This window comes from Phaenicophaeus curvirostris, chromosome 3 (assembly GCF_032191515.1).
Source record: "Phaenicophaeus curvirostris isolate KB17595 chromosome 3, BPBGC_Pcur_1.0, whole genome shotgun sequence".
Lineage (NCBI taxonomy): Eukaryota > Metazoa > Chordata > Aves > Cuculiformes > Cuculidae > Phaenicophaeus > Phaenicophaeus curvirostris.
In genome coordinates this window covers 98710053-98730058 of record NC_091394.1, presented here as the reverse complement: position 1 = coordinate 98730058, position 20006 = coordinate 98710053, and the positions used below count along the sequence as shown (strand labels likewise).

Sequence of the window (20006 nt, the reverse complement as noted above, 5' to 3'; positions counted from 1 at the left end):
GAAAAATAAATTTGCTAACCCTTTCTAGGCACGTTTCCTGACCTAACTATGCCAAATTGTATTCGATTTAACATATTTCACACTGTTGAGTCTGGACTGTAGTATGTAAAATTCCTCCGTATCCATTTCTGCTTTAGGATTTTGTATAAAGTGCCTGGTTAGTGTTTGATAGGAACGGTTGGACTCGATGATCCGGTGGGTCTCTTCCAACCTGGTTATTCTGTGATTCTGTGGTTCACAGTGGGTTTTATAATGTCGCAAGTTCCCAGATCGAGCTGGCAGGTGCAATAGTTCTGCTGTCTTTTAATTGTGCCCACTTCTGGGAAAGGATTTGTCCTCCAAGTTCTTGTATTCATATCCCATCGAACTTGGAGTATCTAATACCATTCTGATTTTCTAAATTTTCATCTTTATTATCTAGGATTAGAGCTCATGTTTGCTCTTCCTGCATTATTTCTGCCGCCCATTTAGCCTCATAATCAGCCCATCTATTATCTGTTTCCTGGTCAGTGTTACCTCTCAGGTGTCGTTGACAGTGCACGATGGCTGCTTTGGTTGGTAATTGTACTGCTTCTAATAAGCAAAGTGTTTCTTCAGCATGTTCAATCTGTTTTCTTTGTGCCATCAATAACCCTTGGTCCTTCCAGATCGCTCTGTGAGTATGAACAACTCAAAGGGCATATCTCTCCAGAGAAGAGCTCCAAAGCTGGGGAGGGGGCTGGAGAACACGTGTTACGAGGAGCAGCTGAGAGTGCTGGGGTTGTTGAGCCTGGAGAAGAGGAGGCTGAGGGGAGACCTCATTGCTCTCTACAACTACCTGAAAGGAGGTTGTGGAGAGGAGGGAGCTGGCCTCTTCTCCCAAGTGACAGGGGACAGGATGAGAGGGAATGGCCTCAAGCTCCGCCAGGGGAGGTTTAGGCTGAACATGAGGAAAAGAATTTTCATGGAAAGGGTCATTGGGCACTGGAACAGGCTGCCCAGGGAGGTGGTTGAGTCACCTTCCCTGGTGGGGTTTAAAGGACGGGTGGACGAGGCGCTGAGGAGCGTGATTTAGTGTTTGATAGGAATGGTTGGACTTGATGATCTGGTGGTTCTTTTCCAACCTGGTGATTCTACGATTCTATGATTTAGAGTCTGTCCAAGATTTATCTTTTTCCTTTATACCAGTCCTAAGGCTCTAGTTAAGGCAATGATTTCAGCCTTCTGAGCTGAAGTCCCTGCAGGTAATGGCTGGGATTCTACCCTGTTCCTGGTAGTGAATGCATATCCAGTTTTATGGGTACCTTGTGGGGTAAAGCTACTTACTGTTATAATTGGACAGTCTTCTTTCTCACTGAAGCACAGCTGCACAACTCTGGCTTGAGCACCCCGTGTTCCTGATAACGTGTTCTTATTTTGAAGAATATCTTGTTTTGAAGGATGCCTTGTTTCAGGAGAGACATCCCTCCTCCTGCCACTCACCCTGTGGTGCGACCCGGTGGCTTCAATGCACCTGCTGGTGTCTCTTCAGGGCACACTTGTGACTGTAGGTCTTGCCACACTTGCCACACTTGTAGGTTTCCTCAGTGGTGTGGAAACGCTGATGTCTGATCAGGTGTCGCTCCCCGGTGAAGTTCTTGCCGCAGTCGGTGCACACAAAGAGCCCTGTGTGGATATTCTGGTGGCTGATCAGGGAGCTCTTCTGTCTGAAGCTCTTGCCACAGTCAGCACAGGAAAAGTGCTTCTCACCAGCGTGGATGTGCTTGTGCCTAATCAGATGTTGCTTCCGACTGAAGGTCTTGTGGTACTCCCTGCTGGCAAAGGGGCGCTTGCCTGTGTGGATGAGCTTGTGCCTCATCAGGGCACCGTTCCAGCTGAAGCTCTTGCTGCAGTCAGAGCAGGTGAAGATCCTCTCCCTGGTGTGGATGCGCTGGAGGCTGATCAGGTTTTGCTTCCGGCTGAAGCTCTTGCCACAGTCAGTGCAGGCAAAGGGGCGCTCGCCAGTGTGGATGCGTTGGTGTTCGGTCAGGTTGGCCTTGCCTCTGAAGATCTTCCCACACCAAGTGCCTCCTGCTGGACCTGCTCCTTCCCACGGATCCTGGGGACGCACCTGGCCCAGGGTTCTGCTGCCTGCACTGTGCCCTGGGGTGGTCTGGTACGCACGGCGTCTCTCCTCGCTCCAGCTTGCAGATGATATCTGGCTTGACAGGGGGCCAGCCTGTCCGGGGCACAGAAAGAAGCACCATCTACCACACTGCCCGTATGCCAGCATCAGCCACCAACAGGCCAGGAACCAGCAGGCAAACACCTACTCATGGGTGTCTGCGTCAGCCCCCAGCCCCATCAGGTGACACGATGACTCCTTTGCTCCCTGCAGTGACACTTCAGCCCACACGGCTTGCCTGCTCCGTCCCCAGAGCTTTCCTAAAGCTGGGAACTCTGTGCAAAGGAAGCAGTGTCAGCAGTCAGTGCGATGCTTTCTGTTTCATCAGTGCCACCAAGGGAGGTGGCTAGATATAGTTTCGTTGAGTTTAAAACCGTTCTTCCTTGTCCTATCACCACACTCCTTGTTCATGATTCCCTCTTTCAAATAAAGGTGAACATCTGCATCCCACAACCCTGGTCGTTGAGGAGGATGTTGACCAGGCTTCGCCCCATGGATCCCTGTCCTGGGCTACATGACCTGAGACTTCCCTGCATCAGGACTTTGTCCCGCTCATCCCAAGCCTCTGGGCACAGCCATTCAACCAGTTTGCACTCCATCTCACTCTCTGCCTACTCAACACGTACTTTCTTGGCCAGTTTAGGAGCATGCAAGGGGAGAAAGCTTCTGAGTTTTTACTCCCCTCTTGTGCCTGCAATGACACGTGCCATCAACAACAAGCCTTGGGCCTCTAACACTCTCACTTCAAAGCTGCCGCAGGGGCTAAGTGGATATGTCCTCAAGAGGAGGACATGGCATTGAAGAACTGGGGCGAGGAAAACACACCCCACCTCACGACTCGCCAGGCCGGGCCAGGACACAGCTGCTCCCTGCAAAATGCACTCATGCACAAAGGTTCTTCCAGTACCTGAAAGGAGACTGCAAGAAAGCTGGAGAGGGACTATTCATAAAAGCTTGTGGTGATAGGACAAGGGGGAATGGATATGAGCTGGTCAGACACTGGAACAGGTTGCCAAGGGAAGTTGTGGATGCCCGATCCCTCGAGCTGTTTAAGGCCAGGTTGGATGGGGCCTCGGGTTACCTGATCTAGTGGGATGTCCCTGCCCCTGGCAGAGGGGTGGAACTAGATGATCTTTAAGGTCCCTTCCAACCCCACCTATTGTACGATTTTATGCAGCCTCACTGGGGCAGAGTAGATGGGGAGGAGAATCCAGCATATTCCTTCTCCACCAAGACGTCCACTTCTAAAATCCACATCTCTCCATTTACACAACGATGTTGCATGAGACACTGTCAAATGCTTTGCACAAGGCCAGGTAGCTGAGTCCCGTTCCTCTTCCCTTCTCCACCTGCACTGTAGACCCATTGCAAAAAGCCTCCGAATTTCTCAGAAACAATTTGCCTTTTGGGAAGGCATCTTGGCTTTCAGCAATCGCCTCCTTTATTTCCACACACCTTGGCATAGTTTCCAGGAGGATCTGCCAGGATCCATGACCATGTCAGGCACAGAGGTGACACTGAAAGGCTGGTACTTGAACTGGGTCTCCCTTTTGCATCTTTAAAATGAGAGTTAGCATCTTGGCACCTGGCTGAGGGTTCACTCGCTCCCACTGCTCATGTCACTGAGAAGGATGCTGAACAGGGTTGGTCCCAAAGATCCAGTTCTGGGCTTCATTAATTGAGATTTCCCTCCATCAGGACTTCCTGCCACCCATCACAAGCCTCTGGCCCCAACTATTCAACCACTTGGCAGTCCAACACGCTGGTCATATATGCAAAGCATGCATTTTGGTCTTTTCTAGGAGGATGCAAGGAGAGAAAACATCAAAGGCTTCACTCAAATTTCAAGGTAAACACAAACATTTGTTCTTTCCCCCTCTACAGACCCTGTCACCTTAATTTAGAAGACACAGAGCTTGGTCAAGAATGATATTCCCCTCATACATCCTTGTCTACACCTCCTCATCAACTTTTCAGACCAGGGTTGAGCAGTGGTTTATGTGGCTACCAGCAGTTGTCGTTACGTCTTCATAGTGCAGCCGCAAACCACACAACATGTGTGCCACGTGATGACCTCACAGGCAACACCCACCCTCTCTAATGCTTTGGTCACCTCTTGTGCATGTCCTCACTCGTGCCATCAACATCAAGTCTTTGGCCTCTAAAACTCTCACTTCAAAGATGCCGCCAGCAGCAAGTGGACACATCCTCAAGAGGAGGACATGACATTGGAGAACTGGGGCAAGGAAAACACACCCCACCTCATGACTCGCCACGCTGGGCCAGGACACAGCTGCTGCCTGCAAAATGCACTCACACACAAAGCCTGTCCCGCCCCTCGCGCACCACCATAAAAGCTGGTCCAGCACCTCTCTCCCTCACAACCTTCTCTGCACACCTTCTCCTCCACGCTCAACAAGGTGAGCCTCAAACTCTGAGCCTCCTCCTCCTGACCCACCTCCTCCCCCTCTTCCACCATGCTCCGTCCCAGCTACCGCATCCCACATGCCTCCCCACCACAACGAACCCCACAGACCCAACCCACGCCCTGCCCTCCTCACACTCCACACCTCGAAACCCCCATGCCCCACCGCTTGCTCAACACCTTCTCTTCCAGGGACCCTCCACACCACACCCATGGCCTGCAACGACCTCTGCCGCCCCTGCGCACCCGCCCCACTGGCCAACAGCTGCAACGAGCCCTGTGTCAGGCAGTGCCAGGACTCCTCCGTCGTCATCCAGCCTCCCACCGTGCAGGTCACCCTGCCAGGACCCATCCTCACCTCCTTCCCCCAGAGCACCGCCGTCGGATCCTCCGCATCGGCTGCCGTGGGCAGTGAACTCAGCTACCAGGGAGTGCCCATCTCCAACGGGGCCTTCGGCTACGGCTACGGCTTGGGAGGCCTGGGCTGCTATGGTGGCAGAGGTCTTGGCTGGTTCGGTGGCAGGAGCGGCTGCTACCCATGCTAAGGGTCCTCTCCACCACCCCTGAGATTAGCGACATACACCTTGGAAGACACAGCATGCACTGAGGATTCGCCTCCTTGCACCTCAGACTTGCTCCCTTCCACTTGGTGCTCCTGCCTTCTCAATTTCACTCCCCCTCAATAAAGTTCTCCTGCATCCCAGCCTGAAGGCTTCCTCTCTTCTTTTCCTTCAATGTTCCTCCAATCTCTCCCTGCAAAACACAGAGTCTACAGTGGCCGTTTGGGTGGTTGGAACAATGTTGTAATATCCTCGCATGGTTTGTGTCCCCAGCTACAACAATGCAGAGCAGCACAGAGACACTTCCAGAACATGACACAAAACCTTCGCTTGCCCAGACAAATCATGCCCATGCTCATGCACCACTATCCAGACCTCGGATGTCAGCTCCTCTTGGTAACAAACACTTGACTCTTTCTCAGGACGACTCTCTGGTCACCATAGCAAGTAGAATTGCAGAATGCTTGGGTTGGAAGGCATCTCTGGAGATCATCCAAGCTAACCCCCTACTAAAGCAGGGTCACCTCGATCAGGCTGTACAGGAAGGCATCCTGATTGGACTTAAGTATATCTGGGGAAGGCGACTCCACTCCCTCCCTGGGCAGCCAATACCAGTGCACCCTCACTCTTACAAGAAAAGCTTTCCGAGATGTTCATGTGGAACTTCCTAAGATCCGGTTTGTTCCTATTGGCTCTTGTCCTGTCGCTGGGCACCACTTGAAATGATCTGAGCCCATCCTGTTGGCCGAGGCCCTGGCGATATCCATGAGCATTGATAGGAGCCCCTCGTCCTTCTCTTCTCCAGGATAAACACACCCATGTCTCTCAGCCAATCCTTATAAGACACAAATTCCAGTACCCTCATCGCCTTGGCCTCTGCTACAATTTCTCCAATCTTTCCTTTTCTTTCGGAGACAGGGAGACCAAAACTGGATACAAGACTCCAGATGCAGCCTCACTGCGACAGACTAGAGGGGAAGAGAATCTCCCTTGACCTGCTTGCTACACATTACTTCATGCTCCCCAGGATACCGTTGGTCTCCTTGGCCAGAAGGGCTCGTTGCTGGCTCACGTTCAGTTTTTCATCCACCACTATGCACACGACCTTCTCCACAGGACCACTCACAATCCATTCAACAGTGAGCCTATACCCTTCATTAGGAGTTCCACAATCCAGTTGAAGAAGTTGACACTTAATCTTGTGGAATTTCATGATGTAAACACAGGCCTGTGTCCCTAGCCTCTCAATGTCCCTCTAGCTGGCACCCCTTTCCTCTTGGGTATCCATCACAACACCCAGCTTGGTGTCATCTGCTAACTCACTAAGTCGCACTCAAGCCCACTCTCCCTGTGCCTGACAAAGACGGTAAATAATCCTGGTCCCACTGCAGAAACCAGATGGACACTGCGCATTACTGGTCTGCACCTGAACATTGAGGTATTGACTGCAACACTTGGAGTGGAAAACTCCTGCATATTCCTTACTCACCAAGAGATACACCCATCAAATCCAGATCTCTCCATTAGAGAGACAAGGGTGCTGTGTGCAATAGAATCAGGTACTTGGCGCAAGGCCACAGAGATGAGGTCAGTTCATCTTCCGTTCTCCATCAACGCTGTAGTCCCATTGCAGAAAGCCTTAATACTTGTCAGGAACAACTTGCCTTTTGTGAAGCCCTCTTGGCTTTCAGCTGTCGCCTCCAGATTTTCCATCTTCCTTCACGTAATTTCTAGCAGGATCTGTCAGGATTCGTGACCACGGCAGGCACAGAGGTGACACTGACAGGCTGGTACTTGACCTGGGTCTCCCTTCGGCATCTTTAAAATGAGAGTTACCACCTGCCGCCTTGCTGAGGGTTCACTCCATCCCACTGCTCATGTCATTGCGAAGGATGCTGAACAGATTTGTTCCCAAAGATCCAGTTCCTGTGCTACATTAATGGAGATTTCCCTCCATCAGGACTTCCTGCCACCCGTCACAAGCCCCTGGGCCCAACCATTCAACCACTCTGCAGTTAACCAACTCGCTGGTCACTTATGCAAAGCATGCATTTTGGTCTTTTCTAGGATGATGCAAGGGGAGAAAACACCAAAGGTTTCACTCAAAATTCAAGGTAAACACAAGCCTTTGTTCTTTCCCCCTCTACAGACCTACTCACTTTAATGCAGAAGACACATAGCTTGGTCAAGCTTGATGTTCCCTTCAGAAATCCATATTCATACCTCCTCATCAACTTTTCTGACCAGGGTCAATCAGTGGTTTGCGTGGCTACCAGCAATTGTTATTTCTTCTCACAATGCACCCACAAACCACACGACAAAAGTGCTAAGCAATGGCCTCACTGACACCATTACACCTCTCCTACGCTTCGGTCACCTCTTGCGCCTGCCCTGACACACGTCAGCAGCACCAAGTCTTCATCCTCTAACACTCTCACTTCAAAGATGCTGCCAGCACTGAGTGGACACGTCCTCAAGACGAGGACATGACATTGAAGAACTGGGGCAAGGAAAACACACCCCACCTCATGACTCGCCACGCTGGGCCAGGACACAGCTGCTGCCTTCAAAATGCACTCAAACACAAAGCCTGTCCCGCCCCTCGCGCACCACCATAAAAGCTGGCCCAGTACCTCTCTCCCTCACAACCTTCTCTGCACACCTTCTCCACACACAACAAGGTGAGCCTCAAACCCCTGAGCCTCCTCCTCCTGACCCACCTCCTCCCTCTCTTCCACCATGCTCTTTCCCTGCCTCACCAACCCACACTCCTCCCCACCGCCATGCTCCCCACAGACCCATCCCACACCTTCCCACTCCCCTGCCCTCCTCACACATATCACGCCTCGCACACCCATGCCCCACCGCATGCTCAACCCCCTCTCTTCCAGGGACCCTCCACACCACACCCATGGCCTGCAACGACCTCTGCCGCCCCTGCGCACCCGCCCCGCTGGCCAACAGCTGCAACGAGCCCTGCGTCAGGCAGTGCCAGGTCTCCTCGGTCGTCATCCAGCCTCCCACCGTGCAGGTCACCCTGCCAGGACCCATCCTCACCTCCTTCCCCCAGAGCACCGCCGTCGGGTCCTCCGCATCGGCTGCCGTGGGCAGTGAACTCAGCTACCAGGGAGTGCCCGTCTCCAATGGGGCCTTCGGCTACGGCTACGGCTACGGCTTGGGAGGCCTGGGCTGCTATGGTGGCAGAGGTCTGGGCTGGTTCGGTGGCAGGAGAGGCTGCTACACCTGCTAAAGGTCATCACCATCCCCCCTGACACTGACCACCCACACCCTGGAAGCAACACCATGGGTTCAGGATTCACCTCCTTGCGCCTCAGACCTGATCCCTTCCTCTTGGCGCTCCTGCCTTCTCAATTTCTCCCCCCCTCAATAAATTTCTCCTGCATCCCAGCCTGAAGGCCTCCTCTCTTCTTTTCTTTTGAAGTTCATCCAACCCCACCCAGCACAACACCAAGGCTACAGTGGCCGTTGGGGTGGTTGGAAAGATGTTGCAATCTCCTCATATGGTTTATATCCCCAGCCACAACAACAATACAGAGCAGGGCAGAGACTCTTCCACAACATGACACAAGCCCTTTGCTTGCCCAGGCAAATCATGCCCATGCTAGCTCACCGCTATCCAGACCTCCGATATCAGGTCCCCTAGGTAACAAACTCTTGACTCTTCCCCAGGACGACTCTCTGGCCACCACAGCAAGCAGAATCGCAGAATGGTTGGGTTGGAAGGCATCTCTGGAGATCATCGATGCTAGCCCCCTGCTACAGCAGTGTCACATCAATCAGGCTGTACAGGAAGGCATCCAGATTGTATTTCAGTATCTCCAGAACAGGCTGCCCAGTGCTCAGTCACCCATACAGTAAATCAGGCTTTGCTCATGTTCACGTGGAACTTCCTGTGCTCCAATTTGTGCCCGTTGCCCCTTGTCCTGTACCTAGGGCCCTCTAAGAAATGTCTGGCCTCATCCTCTTGGCTCCTTTTCTTTGCATATTTATCTTCTTTGATGATTTCTCTTCTCAATCTTCTCTTCTCCAAGCAAAAGCAACCGAGGTCTCTCAGCCTTTCCACGTCAGAGAGAAGCTCCAGCCCTTTTAATCACCTCCATGGCCCCCACTGGCTTCTCTCCAATAGTTCCTTGTGTTTCTGGAGCTGGGGATGCTCCACCCGTGGACGTGTTTAAGGCCAGATTGGATAGGGGCTTGGGTAACCTCATCTAGTGGGATGTCCTTCCCCATGGCAAGGGGGTGGAACTAGATGATCTTTAAGATCCCTTCTAACCCCAACCCTTCTAGGATTCTACGCAGCCTCAATAGGGCAGAGTAGATGGGGAGGAGAATCTCATTCAACCCTCTTGCTACACTCTTCTTGACACACTCCAGAATACCCTCAGTCTTAAGCATGAGTGCACATTTCCAGCTCATAGTCAGTATGTCATCCACCACTAGCCCCAAGTCCTTCTCCACAGGACTGCTCAAAATCCACACATTGCCCAGCCTATAAACTTTTCTAGGAGTTCCTCAAACAAGGACAAGGACCTGGCACTTGGCACCTTGCTGAGGGTGCACTCAATCCCACTGTCTGCATCCCTGGCAGAGATGGAAAATAAGACTGGTCTGTCAGTCTGACCTCAGAGCCAGGGAAAGTCATGGAACAGGTGATCTTGAGTGCTATCATCAAGCACGTGCAAGAGAACCGAGTGATCAGGCCCAGTCAACACGGGTCCACGAAGGGCAGGTCTTGCCAAACTAACCTGATGGTCTTCTATGAAAAAGAGACTCTCCTCCTGGACGAGGGAAAGGCTCTGGACATAGTTATCTTGGACTACAGTAAAGCCTTTGACACAGTTTCTCACAGCATTCTGCTTCGGAAACTGTCAGCCTCTGGACGGGACGGGCCCACATTCTCCTGGGTGGAAAACTGGTTGGATGGCCGGGCCAGTTCTGGGCCCCGCACCACAAGAAGGATGTTGAGGCTCTCAAACGAGTCCAACGAAGAGCGACAAAGCTGGTGAAGGGCCTGGAGAACAAGTCTTACGAGGAGCAGCTGAGAGAGCTGGGGTTGTTTAGCCTGGCGAAGACGAGGCTGAGGGGAGACCTCATTGCTCTCTACAACTACCTGAAAGCAGGTTGTGGAGAGGAGGGAGCTGGCCTTTTCTTCTAAGTGACTAGAGACACGATAAGAGGGAATGGCCTCAAGCTGCACCAGGAGAGGTTCAGTCTTGAAATCAGGAAAAAACATTTCATGGAAAGGGTCATTGGGCACTGGAACAGGCTGCCCAGGGAGGTGGTTGAGTCACCTTCCCTGGAGGTGTTTAAAAGACGGGTGGATGAGGTGCTGAGGGGCATGGTTTAGTGACTGATAGGAAAGGTTGGACTTGATGATCTACTGGGTCTTTTCCAACTGAGTCATTCTGTGATTCTATAAAAAATGAAAGGAATCCTAAGAACTCCCTGGAAAAGAACCGAGAGAAAGAGAAATCCTCTCATTTAAAGGCCATCTCCATTTCATAGTTTAATGAGATGGATCGCCTTGAAAAGGCAAGAGGCAATATCTCAGCAGAAATGGAAATCAAAACTAATGACACTGCAGACGCCCTCACAGCTATTCAAGCTGAAGTGACATCACTGAGCAAAGCGGTCTTACAAAATCAAATGGGTTTAGAGATATTAACGGTGCAAATGGGAGGAGTATGTACCTTAATAAACACAAGTTGCTGCACCTACACTAACCTATCCGGAAAGGTGACAGAAGCCATAGATGAAATCCGGAAACAAACCAAAGTTTTACACGAAGCAGCACAAGACAGTAACTCTTATGCTATTACTGAACTGTGGGAAAAGCTCACCTCTTGGTTACCTAACTTTCTTTGCCTTAGAAAATTGTTTGCTTTGATAGTTGCTTTAATGATTTTGGGGCTTTTATTGCATTTTATAGTTAAATGTTGTATTTATTAAATGTATGTTGTACTGGAGGGGTTATTAATGATTACAAACAATGGAAAAAACATCAACTTTGCCAGAAGACAGAATCAAGAAAACACTTTAAGAAGAGGGTCAATACGGAAAGCAGCCTTTAAATAAGTAAAAGACTTTACTAACAGGCTAGACAAAGGTGGGAAATGAAACAAGGCATTCTTCAAAACAAGGCATCCTTCCAAACAAGAAAGTGTTATCAGGAACATCGGGTGCTCAAGCCAGAGCTGTGCGGTAGTGCTTCAGTGAGCAAGGAGACCGTCCAAGGAGTAAGTAGCTGCTTGTTACAGAATACAGTGTGCAAGCTAGGAGGAGAACCCCCTTGCACCCCAGCACTGCTAATAAAACAAACCTGCTTTATAACTCTCCTGAGTTGTTAAGTTTGATTCTGTGTCTCAGCCAGACGCTGAGCAGCAGATTCGGAGGGCACTGAGCTATGGAGGCAGCTGCAGGCTGGGAGCGCTGGGGGTGCACTCATGAGCCACCATGGGCCCCTCGTCCTTTAACTGCTCCTTGCAGCTGACGCACTGCAAGGACCTGGCCTCTGTCCACCCACTCGCCTGAGAAGGACTATCCTCCTCCTGTCTGTCGCCCTCAGCACCACTCGCAGGCCCTGCTGCACCCATGGTTGTTTATTCACGTTCTAATTCTGGCTGTAGGTCTTGTCACACTCGCCACACTTCCAGGGCTTCTTCCTAGCGTGGATGCACTGGTGGTTGACTACAGCTTGCGTCCCTCAGAAGTGGAGGTTGCAGTGGCTCAGGCCAAGGGACGCTCACTGGTGTGGATGTGCTGGTGCCTGATCAGAGAGCCCTTCCTGCTGAAGCTCTCGCCACAGTCGGTGCAGGTGAATGGGCGCTCGCCAGTGTGGATGCGCAGATGGATGTTTAAGGTGCCCTTCCGGATGAAGCTCTCGCCACAGTCGGTGCAGGCAAAGGGGCGCTCACCCGTGTGGATGCGCTGATGAGTGATCAGGGAGCTCTTATGTCTGAAGCTCTTGCTGCAGTGAGCACAGGCAAAGGGGCGCTCACCCGTGTGGATGCGCTGGTGAGTTAGGAGGTTGGCCCTTTTTCTGAACCTCTTGTCACAACGGGCACAGGCAAAGTGGCGCTCGCCAGTGTGGATGCGCTGGTGACTGATCAGGGAGCTCTTCTCTCTGAAGCTCTTGCCGCAGTCAGCACAGGCAAAGGGCCGCTCGCCAGTGTGGATGCGTTGGTGTTCGGTCAGCTTGGCCTTGCGTCTGAAGCTCTTCTCGCAGTCTGTACAGCTAAAGGGCTGCTTCCCCCTCTGGCTCCTCTTCTGGATGGCCAGGGCTGTCCGGCCCCTGAAGTTCTTGTTGCGCTTGGAAGGGCTTTTCTCCAGCTGCTGAGGGTCCAGCACATCGTGGAGGTGAGGGTGCACTGATATGTCCCCCCGACTCCCACTCAGCTCCCATTCAGGTGAGCCCGCACCGTGCCTGCTGCTTGACCTGCTCCTTCCCACGGACGCCTGGGACACGCCTGGCACAGGGCTCCGGTGCCTCTGCAGCGCCCCAGGGGGGTCTGGCACACATGGCGTCTGCCCTCGCTCCAGCTTGCAGATGATATCTGGCTTGATGGTGACCCAGCCTGTTGGGGAACAGACAGAAGCACCCTGTGTCACGCTGCCCAGAAAGTAGCATGAACCCCCAGCACCCACAACCCCAACAGCCACAGCCCAAACGTCTCCTCCCACTCCACTCCTCCCTCACCATTCAACCCGGCTACCATTCATCCTCCCTTCCCTTCCCTGCGCCTACAGCCTCCCCTCGCATCACCCTCGTCACCTTGGCTGCTCTCCTGCACACAGGACGCCAACAAAGGGCTCAAAGTGGCAAAAGGAGAGGTTAAGACCAGACTCGGGGAAGCATTTCTTCCCAGAGGGTGCTCAAACCCTAAAACAAGCTTCCCGGAGACCCACTCGATGCCCTAAGCCCGTCAGGCTTGGAGAGGCATTTGGACAATGTCCATAATCCCGTGATTTAACAGCTGCTCATCCCTGAAGGGCTCAGGCACTTGGATCCAGGAAGCCTCGTAGGTACCTTTCCACTGAAAAAGGATCCCATCCCATCCCACCCCATCCCATCCCTCCAGCCCAGCAGAGCCGCAGAGAGTCCTCACCCAGCGAGGCGACCATCTCGTAGGTGTCCAGCATCACCTCCCGGTAGAGCCGCCGCTGCCAGCCCGTCAGCTCTGCCCACTCCTCGCGGCACAAGTAGATGGCCACCTCCTCGAACGGCCCCGCCATCTGCAGCAAGAAGCACGCCCGGCTCAGCACTAGCGAGGCTCGGTCCCAGCCCGCCAGGAAGAGGCGGAACCCGTGGGGAGAGACCAATTGTGCGACGGAAACGCTTCGCCTCCAGTCGGTTCTTTCCGGCGCTGGAGCTGCAGGCAGAGGGGGTGGCGGGGAGGCGAGGCGGGGAGTCTTTGTGGGCCCCCTTCCTTCTCGTGCGAGCAGCAGGGCTCGAGGTGCTTTTCGGCAGGCGTGTGGGGCGGCATCCGGAGCGTCCCCGCTGCCTCTGGCCGGAGCGATCTCGGGGCGAGGCTCCGTCTCCCCGGCGAGAGGCAGCGGCGCGGGGTCCAGACTGCTCCGGCAAGGGGGGGTCAAGGGCAGGCGGCGCAGGGGCTGCGGCTTCCAGCGCGGGGGAGGGAGAGGGCGCAGCCCCCGCTGCTCTGGCGGGGGTCCCTAAGGGGGCTGGGGCCGGGGAGAGCTGCCTCGAAGGGTGCCAGCTGTGCCCGTGTCCCTGCTGCGCCTCTCCAGGGGGAGCTGGGACCCAGCATCCCAGCATGGGGCTGGGCAGGGACCCAGCATCCCAGCATGGGGCTGGGCAGGGCCCCAGCATCCCAGCTTCGGGATATCTTCTCTCAGTGGGCACTGGAGAGGGAAAGACGTGGTCTCAGGGTAGAAGATGTATGTGGAGATCTCTGGATTGATGTCACAGCCAGAAAGAACGATGGGGCTGGAGTGGAAAGGGTGTGATTTGGGCACGAGTGGGGAATTGCCGGGGTTCAGCTGAGCTCGATCCCCCTGGGCTGCCGGTTCTCAGTGTGGCAGTGTCAGGGTTTGGGCAGAGGGTTCCAGGCAAGGCACAGCGGGGCGTGCTGAGCCGGGCGTGCTTCTTGCTGCAGATGGCGGGGCCGTTCGAGGAGGTGGCCATCTACTTGTGCCGCGAGGAGTGGGCAGAGCTGACGGGCTGGCAGCGGCGGCTCTACCGGGAGGTGATGCTGGACACCTACGAGATGGTCGCCTCGCTGGGTGAGGACTCTCTGCGGCTCTGCTGGGCTGGAGGGATGGGGTGGGGTGAGATGGGATGGGAGGGGATGGGATGGGATGGCGTGGGATGGGATGGGGTCGGATGGCGTGGGATGGGATGGGGTGGGATGGGATGGGATGGGATCCATTTTCAGTGGAAAGGGACCTACGAGGCTTCCTGGGTCCAAGTGCCTGAGCCCTTCAGGGATGAGCAGCTGTTAAATCACGGGATTATGGACATTGTCCAAATGCCTCTCCAAGCCTGACGGCCGTAGGGCCTTGACTGGGTCTCTGGGAAGCTTGTTTTAGGGTTTGAGCCCCCTCTGGGAAGAAATGCTTCCCCGAGTCTGGTCTTAACCTCTCCTTTTGCCACTTTGAGCCCTTTGTTGGCGTCCTGTGTGCAGGAGAGCAGCGAAGCTGACGAGGGTGATGCGAGGGGAGGCTGTAGGCGCAGGGAAGGGAAGGGAGGATGAATGGTAGCCGGGTTGAATGTTGAGGGAGGAGTGGAGTGGGAGGAGACGTTTGGGCTGTGGCTGTTGGGGTTGTGGGTGCTGGGGGTTCATGCTACTTTCTGGGCAGCGTGACACAGGGTGCTTCTGTCTGTTCCCCAACAGGCTGGGTCACCATCAAGCCAGATATCATCTGCAAGCTGGAGCGAGGGCAGACGCCATGTGTGCCAGACCCCCCTGGGGCGCTGCAGAGGCACCGGAGCCCTGTGCCAGGCGTGTCCCAGGCGTCCGTGGGAAGGAGCAGGTCAAGCAGCAGGCACGGTGCGGGCTCACCTGATAGGGAGCTGAGTGGGAGTCGGGGGGACATATCAGTGCACCCTCACCTCCACGATGTGCTGGACCCTCAGCAGCTGGAGAAGAACCCTTCCAAGTGCAACAAGAACTTGAGGGGCCGGACAGCCCTGGCCATCCAGAAGAGGAGCCAGAGGGGGAAGCAGCCCTTTAGCTGTACAGACTGCGAGAAGAGCTTCAGACGCAAGGCCAAGCTGACCGAACACCAACGCATCCATACTGGCGAGCGGCCCTTTGCCTGTGCCCATTGTGACAAGAGGTTCAGATACAAGGCCAACCTCCTAACTCACCAGCGCATCCACACTGGCGAGCGCCCCTTTGCCTGTGCTGACTGCGGCAAGAGCTTCAGAGAGAAGAGCTCCCTGATCAGTCACCAGCGTATCCACACTGCCGAGCAGCCCTTTGCCTGTGCTGACTGCGGGAAGAGCTTCAGACAGAAGCGCTCCCTGATCAGTCACCAGCGCATCCACACCGGTGAGCGGCCCTTTGCCTGTGCCAGTTGTGACAAGAGGTTCAGACAAACGGCCAACCTCATAACTCACCAGCGCATCCACACTGGCGAGCGCCCCTTTGCCTGTGCCCGTTGTGACAAGAGGTTCAGAAAAAGGGCCAACCTCCTAACTCACCAGCGCATCCACACGGGTGAGCGCCCCTTTGCCTGTGCTCACTGCAGCAAGAGCTTCAGACATAAGAGCTCCCTGATCACTCATCAGCGCATCCACACGGGTGAGCGCCCCTTTGCCTGCACCGACTGTGGCGAGAGCTTCAGCAGGAAGGGCACCTTAAACGTCCATCTGCGCATCCACACTGGCGAGCGCCCATTCACCTGCACCGACTGTGGCGAGAGCTTCAGCAGGAAGGGCTCTCTGATCAGGCACCAGCACATCCACACCAGTGAGCGTCCCTTGGCCTGAGCCACTGCAACCTCCACTTCTGAGGGACGCAAGCTGTAGTCAACCACCAGTGCATCCACACTAGGAAGAAGCCCTGGAAGTGTGGCGAGTGTGACAAGACCTACAGCCAGAATTAGAATCATAGAATCATAGAATCATAGAAAAAGTAGGTTGGAAAAGACCCACTGGATCATCAAGTCCAACCATTCCTATCAATCACTAAACCATGCCCTCAGCACCTCATCCACCCGTCCTTTAAACACCTCCAGGGAAAGGGACTCAACCACCTCCCTTGGCAGCCTCTGCCAGTGCCCAATGGCCCTTTCTGTGAAAATTTTTTTCCTGATGTCCAGTTTGAACCTCCCCTGGTGGAGCTTGAGGCCATCCCTCTTGTCTTGCCCCTGTCATAAATGTTCCATTTTTTTTTAAATTACTTTCTTACTTCACTTAGCCTCCAGCAGCCAACAAACCACAGGCTTATATATAGTGTATTCTAACTTATCAGAAACGTCTCATTCACTTGATAAAAGAAAAGAGAAAGGTGACTAGGAAAACCAAATCAGAGTTTGAATTTAATGTAGCATTATATCCGGGCCCCTCGCTTCTTTCTCACCTTGAAAACTAAAAAATGTGTTTCACCATCAGGAGAAACAGAGTTACTCTGACTAGATGAAACGAGTTCTCTATTCTAACATGTACTCACCTCTTTAAGTAAGTTTTGTAAGAGGAATGTTGTTTAACCTCACTCTTTCCCCTCTTTTTTGAATATGCATGACATTTAACATGTATAACATCTGGAAATGTTACGGCAGGGCTAAGGGGCATTTTGATGGCTAGGATAGGGTTGCATGATGCACCAGTCAATCTGCTCACTGTATTAGAAAACTGGAAAGTTACCTTAGGCATTTTAAAATAAATTTAAAAAAATTACTTAATTGTTCCTTATTTATATTTATCACTGAAATCCACTGCTTCTGAAGCTATTTCGATAACACCGCATTCTCCCAAAGGGCCCAATCCAACTCCCATTCAAATAAACAGCCTTCAATGGAGCCTATTTGTTGCTAGCCAACAAGATTGAATTCTGCTGCAGAGCAGTCCCTGAAGCGTTTGTCACAGCTCTTTACAAATATTGCTCCAGTAAGAGCAGGTCTAAATTAGAACGTGAATAAACAACCATGGGTGCAGCAGGGCCTGCGAGTGGTGCTGAGGGCGACAGACAGGAGGAGGATAGTCCTTCTCAGGCGAGGGGGTGGACAGAGGCCAGGTCCTTGCAGTGCGGCAGCTGCAAGGAGCAGTTAAAGGACGAGGGGCCCATGGTGGCTCGTGAGTGCACCCCCAGCACTCCCAGCCTGCAGCTGCCTGCGTAGCTCAGTGCCCTCCGAATCTGCTGCTCAGCGTCTGGCTGAGACACAGAATCAAACTTATCAACTCGGGAGAGTTATAAAGGAGGTGTGTTTTATTAGCAGTGCTGGGGTGCAAGGGGGTTCTCCTCCTAGCTTGCACACCGTATTCTGTAACAAGCAGCTACTTACTCCTTGGACGGTCTCCTTGCTCACTGAAGCACTACCGCACAGCTCTGGCTTGAGCACCCGGTGCTCCTGATAACACTTTCTTGTTTGGAAGGATGCCTTGTTTTGAAGAATGCCTTGTTTCATTTCCCACCTTTGTCTAGCCTGTTAGTAAAGTCTTTTACTTATTTAAAGGCTGCTTTCCATATTGACCCTCTTCTTAAAGTGTTTTCTTGATTCTGTCATCTGGCAAAGTTGATGTTTTTTCCATTGTTTGTAATCATTAATAGCCCCTCCAGTACAACATATTAAACATTTAACTATAAAATGCAATAAAAGCCCTAAAATCATTAAAGGAACTATCAAAGCAAACAATTGTCTAAGGCAAAGAAAGTTAGGAAACCAAGAGGTGAGCTTTTCCTACAGTTCAGTAATACCAGAATAGTTACTGTCTTGTGCTGCTTTGTGTAAAAGCTTGGTTTGTTTCCCGATTTCATCTATGGCTTTTGTCACCTTTCCGGATTGGTTAGTGTAGGTGCAGCAACTTGTGTTTATTAAGGTACATAGTCCTCCCATTTGCACCGTTAATATCTCTAAACCCATTTGGTTTTGTAAGACCGCTTTGCTCAGTGATGTCACTTCAGCTTGAATAGCTGTGAGGGCGTCTGCAGTGTCATTAGTTTTGATTTCCGTTTCTGCTGAGAATTCTCATAAAATTATGAAATTGAGATGGCCTTTTGATGAGCGGATTACTCTTTCTCTTGGTTCTTATCCAGGGAGTTCTTAGGATTCCTTTCAGTTTTTATAGAATCACAGAATGACTCGGTTGGAAAAGACCCAGTAGATCATCAAGTCCAACGTTTCTTATCAGTCACTAAACCATGGCCCTCAGCAGCTCATCCACCAGTCTTTTAAACACCTCCAGGGAAGGTGACTCAACCACCTCCCTGGGCAGCCTGTTCCAGTGCCCAACGACCCTTTCCATGAAATGTTTTTTCCTGATTTCAAGACTGAACCTCTCCTGGTGCAGCTTGAGGCCATTCCCTCTTATCCTGTCCCCTGTCACTTGGGAGAAAAGGCCAGCTCCCTCCTCTCCACAACCTGCTTTCAGGTAGTTGTAGAGAGCAATGAGGTCCCCTCAGCCTCCTCTTCTCCAGGCTAAACAACCCCAGCTCTCTCAGCCGCTCCTCATAAGACTTGTTCTCCAGGCCCTTCACCAGCTTTGTTGCTCTTTGTTGGACTCATTTGAGAGCCTCAACATCCTTCTTGTGGTGAGGGGCCCAGAACTGAACACAGGATTCAAGGAGCGGTCTCACCAGTGCTGAGTAGAAAGGCAGAAAACCCTCCCTGTGGCTGCTGGTCACGCTGTTTCTGATCCAAGCCAAGATGCCATTGGCCTTCTTGCCACCTGGGCCCCTGCTGGCTCATGTTCAGTCGCTGTCAACCAACACCCCCAGGTCCCTCTCCTCCAGGCAGCTTTCTAGCCAGCCTTCTAGTCTGGAGCTGCACAGGGTTGTTGTGCCCCAAGTGCAGGACCCGGCACTTGGCCTTGTTAAACCTCCTGCCACCGGTCTCAGCCCAGCGGTCCAGCCTGTTCAGATCCCTCCAGCAGATCCACACTTCCACCCTGCTTAGTGTCATCCGCAAACTTGCTAAGGGTGCACTCGATGCCTTCATCCAGGCCATTGATAAAGACATTGAAGAGGGCTGGGCCCAGCACTGATCCCTGGGGAACCCCACTTGGAACTGGCCTCCAGCTGGAGTTAACTCCATTTACCAGCACTCTCTGGGCCTGGCCATCCAACCAGTTTTCCACCCAGGAGAGTGTGCGCCTGTCCCGTCCAGAGGCTGACAGTTTCCGAAGCAGAATGCTGTGAGAAACTGTGTCAAAGGCTGTACTGTAGTCCAAGATAACTATGTCCAGAGCCTTTCCCTCGTCCAGGAGGAGAGTCTCTTTTTCATAGAAGACTATCAGGTTAGTTTGGCAAGACCTGCCTTTCGTGGACCCGTGTTGACTGGGCCTGATCACTCGGTTCTCTTGCACGTGCTTGATGATAGCACTCAAGATCACCTGTTCCATGACTTTCCCTGGCACTGAGGTCAGACTGACAGACCAGTCTTATTTGCCATCTCTGCCAGGGATGCAGAGAGTGGGATTGAGTGCACCCTCAGCAAGGTGCCAAGTGCCAGGTCCTTGTCCTTGTTTGAGGAACTCCTAGAAAAGTTTATAGGCTGGGCAATGTGTGGATTTTGAGCAGTCCTGTGGAGAAGGACTTGGGGCTCGTGGTGGATGACATACTGACTATGAGCCGGCAATGTGCACTCGTGGCGAAGACTGAGGGTATTCTGGAGTGTGTCACGAAGAGTGTAGCAAGAGGGTTGAATGAGATTCTCCTCCCCATCTACTCTGCCCTAG

General features: G+C 52.8%; 2 protein-coding genes and 2 pseudogenes across 6 annotated transcripts in view; 2 read left to right on the top strand and 2 right to left on the bottom strand.

Moving 5' to 3' along the window:
- LOC138719451 (feather keratin-like) overlaps positions 1 to 8446 on the top strand; it is a 72080-nt gene extending 63634 nt beyond the window's left edge. Inside the window, exons 1-3 of one of the 4 annotated variants that reach the window (XM_069854795.1) lie at positions 4543 to 4563; positions 4761 to 5043; positions 8279 to 8446. In XM_069854795.1, the coding sequence (XP_069710896.1) occupies positions 4781 to 5043; positions 8279 to 8378 (363 nt within the window). In that variant the 5' untranslated portion in view covers positions 4543 to 4563; positions 4761 to 4780 and the 3' untranslated portion in view covers positions 8379 to 8446. Of the gene's footprint in view, positions 1 to 4542; positions 4564 to 4760; positions 5114 to 8019 lie in introns of those variants that run through there. The other 3 variants (XM_069854797.1, XM_069854796.1, XM_069854798.1) reach the window with 3 other exon arrangements.
- On the bottom strand, positions 1913 to 13584 carry LOC138719450 (zinc finger protein 707-like). Of its 2 annotated transcripts, XM_069854793.1 has the most exons (3): positions 13255 to 13525; positions 12585 to 12723; positions 1913 to 2058 (listed from the first exon to the last, which is right to left on the bottom strand). In XM_069854793.1, the coding sequence occupies exons 1-3, from the start codon at positions 13379 to 13381 to the stop codon at positions 1956 to 1958; spliced, it is 369 nt and encodes a 122-aa protein (XP_069710894.1). In that variant the 5' UTR covers positions 13382 to 13525; the 3' UTR covers positions 1913 to 1955. The 2 variants fall into 2 exon arrangements, with proteins under 2 accessions (XP_069710894.1, XP_069710895.1); XM_069854794.1 differs by lacking the exon at positions 12585 to 12723 and having other exon boundaries at positions 1913 to 2197; positions 13255 to 13584.
- The window catches only part of LOC138719465 (zinc finger protein 84-like), a 14262-nt pseudogene continuing 5254 nt past the window's right edge, over positions 10999 to 20006 (bottom strand).
- Positions 14046 to 20006, top strand: part of LOC138719463 (zinc finger protein 585A-like) — a 21782-nt pseudogene continuing 15821 nt past the window's right edge.

Excerpts from the sequence above, each read along its gene's own strand:
- LOC138719450 (XM_069854794.1), bottom strand. The coding sequence starts at position 13,381 with ATGGCGGGGCCGTTCGAGGAGGTGGCCATCTACTTGTGCCGCGAGGAG. Across the intron at positions 2,198-13,254 it reads CGAGATGGTCGCCTCGCTGG|GCTGGCCCCCTGTCAAGCCA; the intron begins GTGAGGACTCTC and ends TGCCCCGGACAG.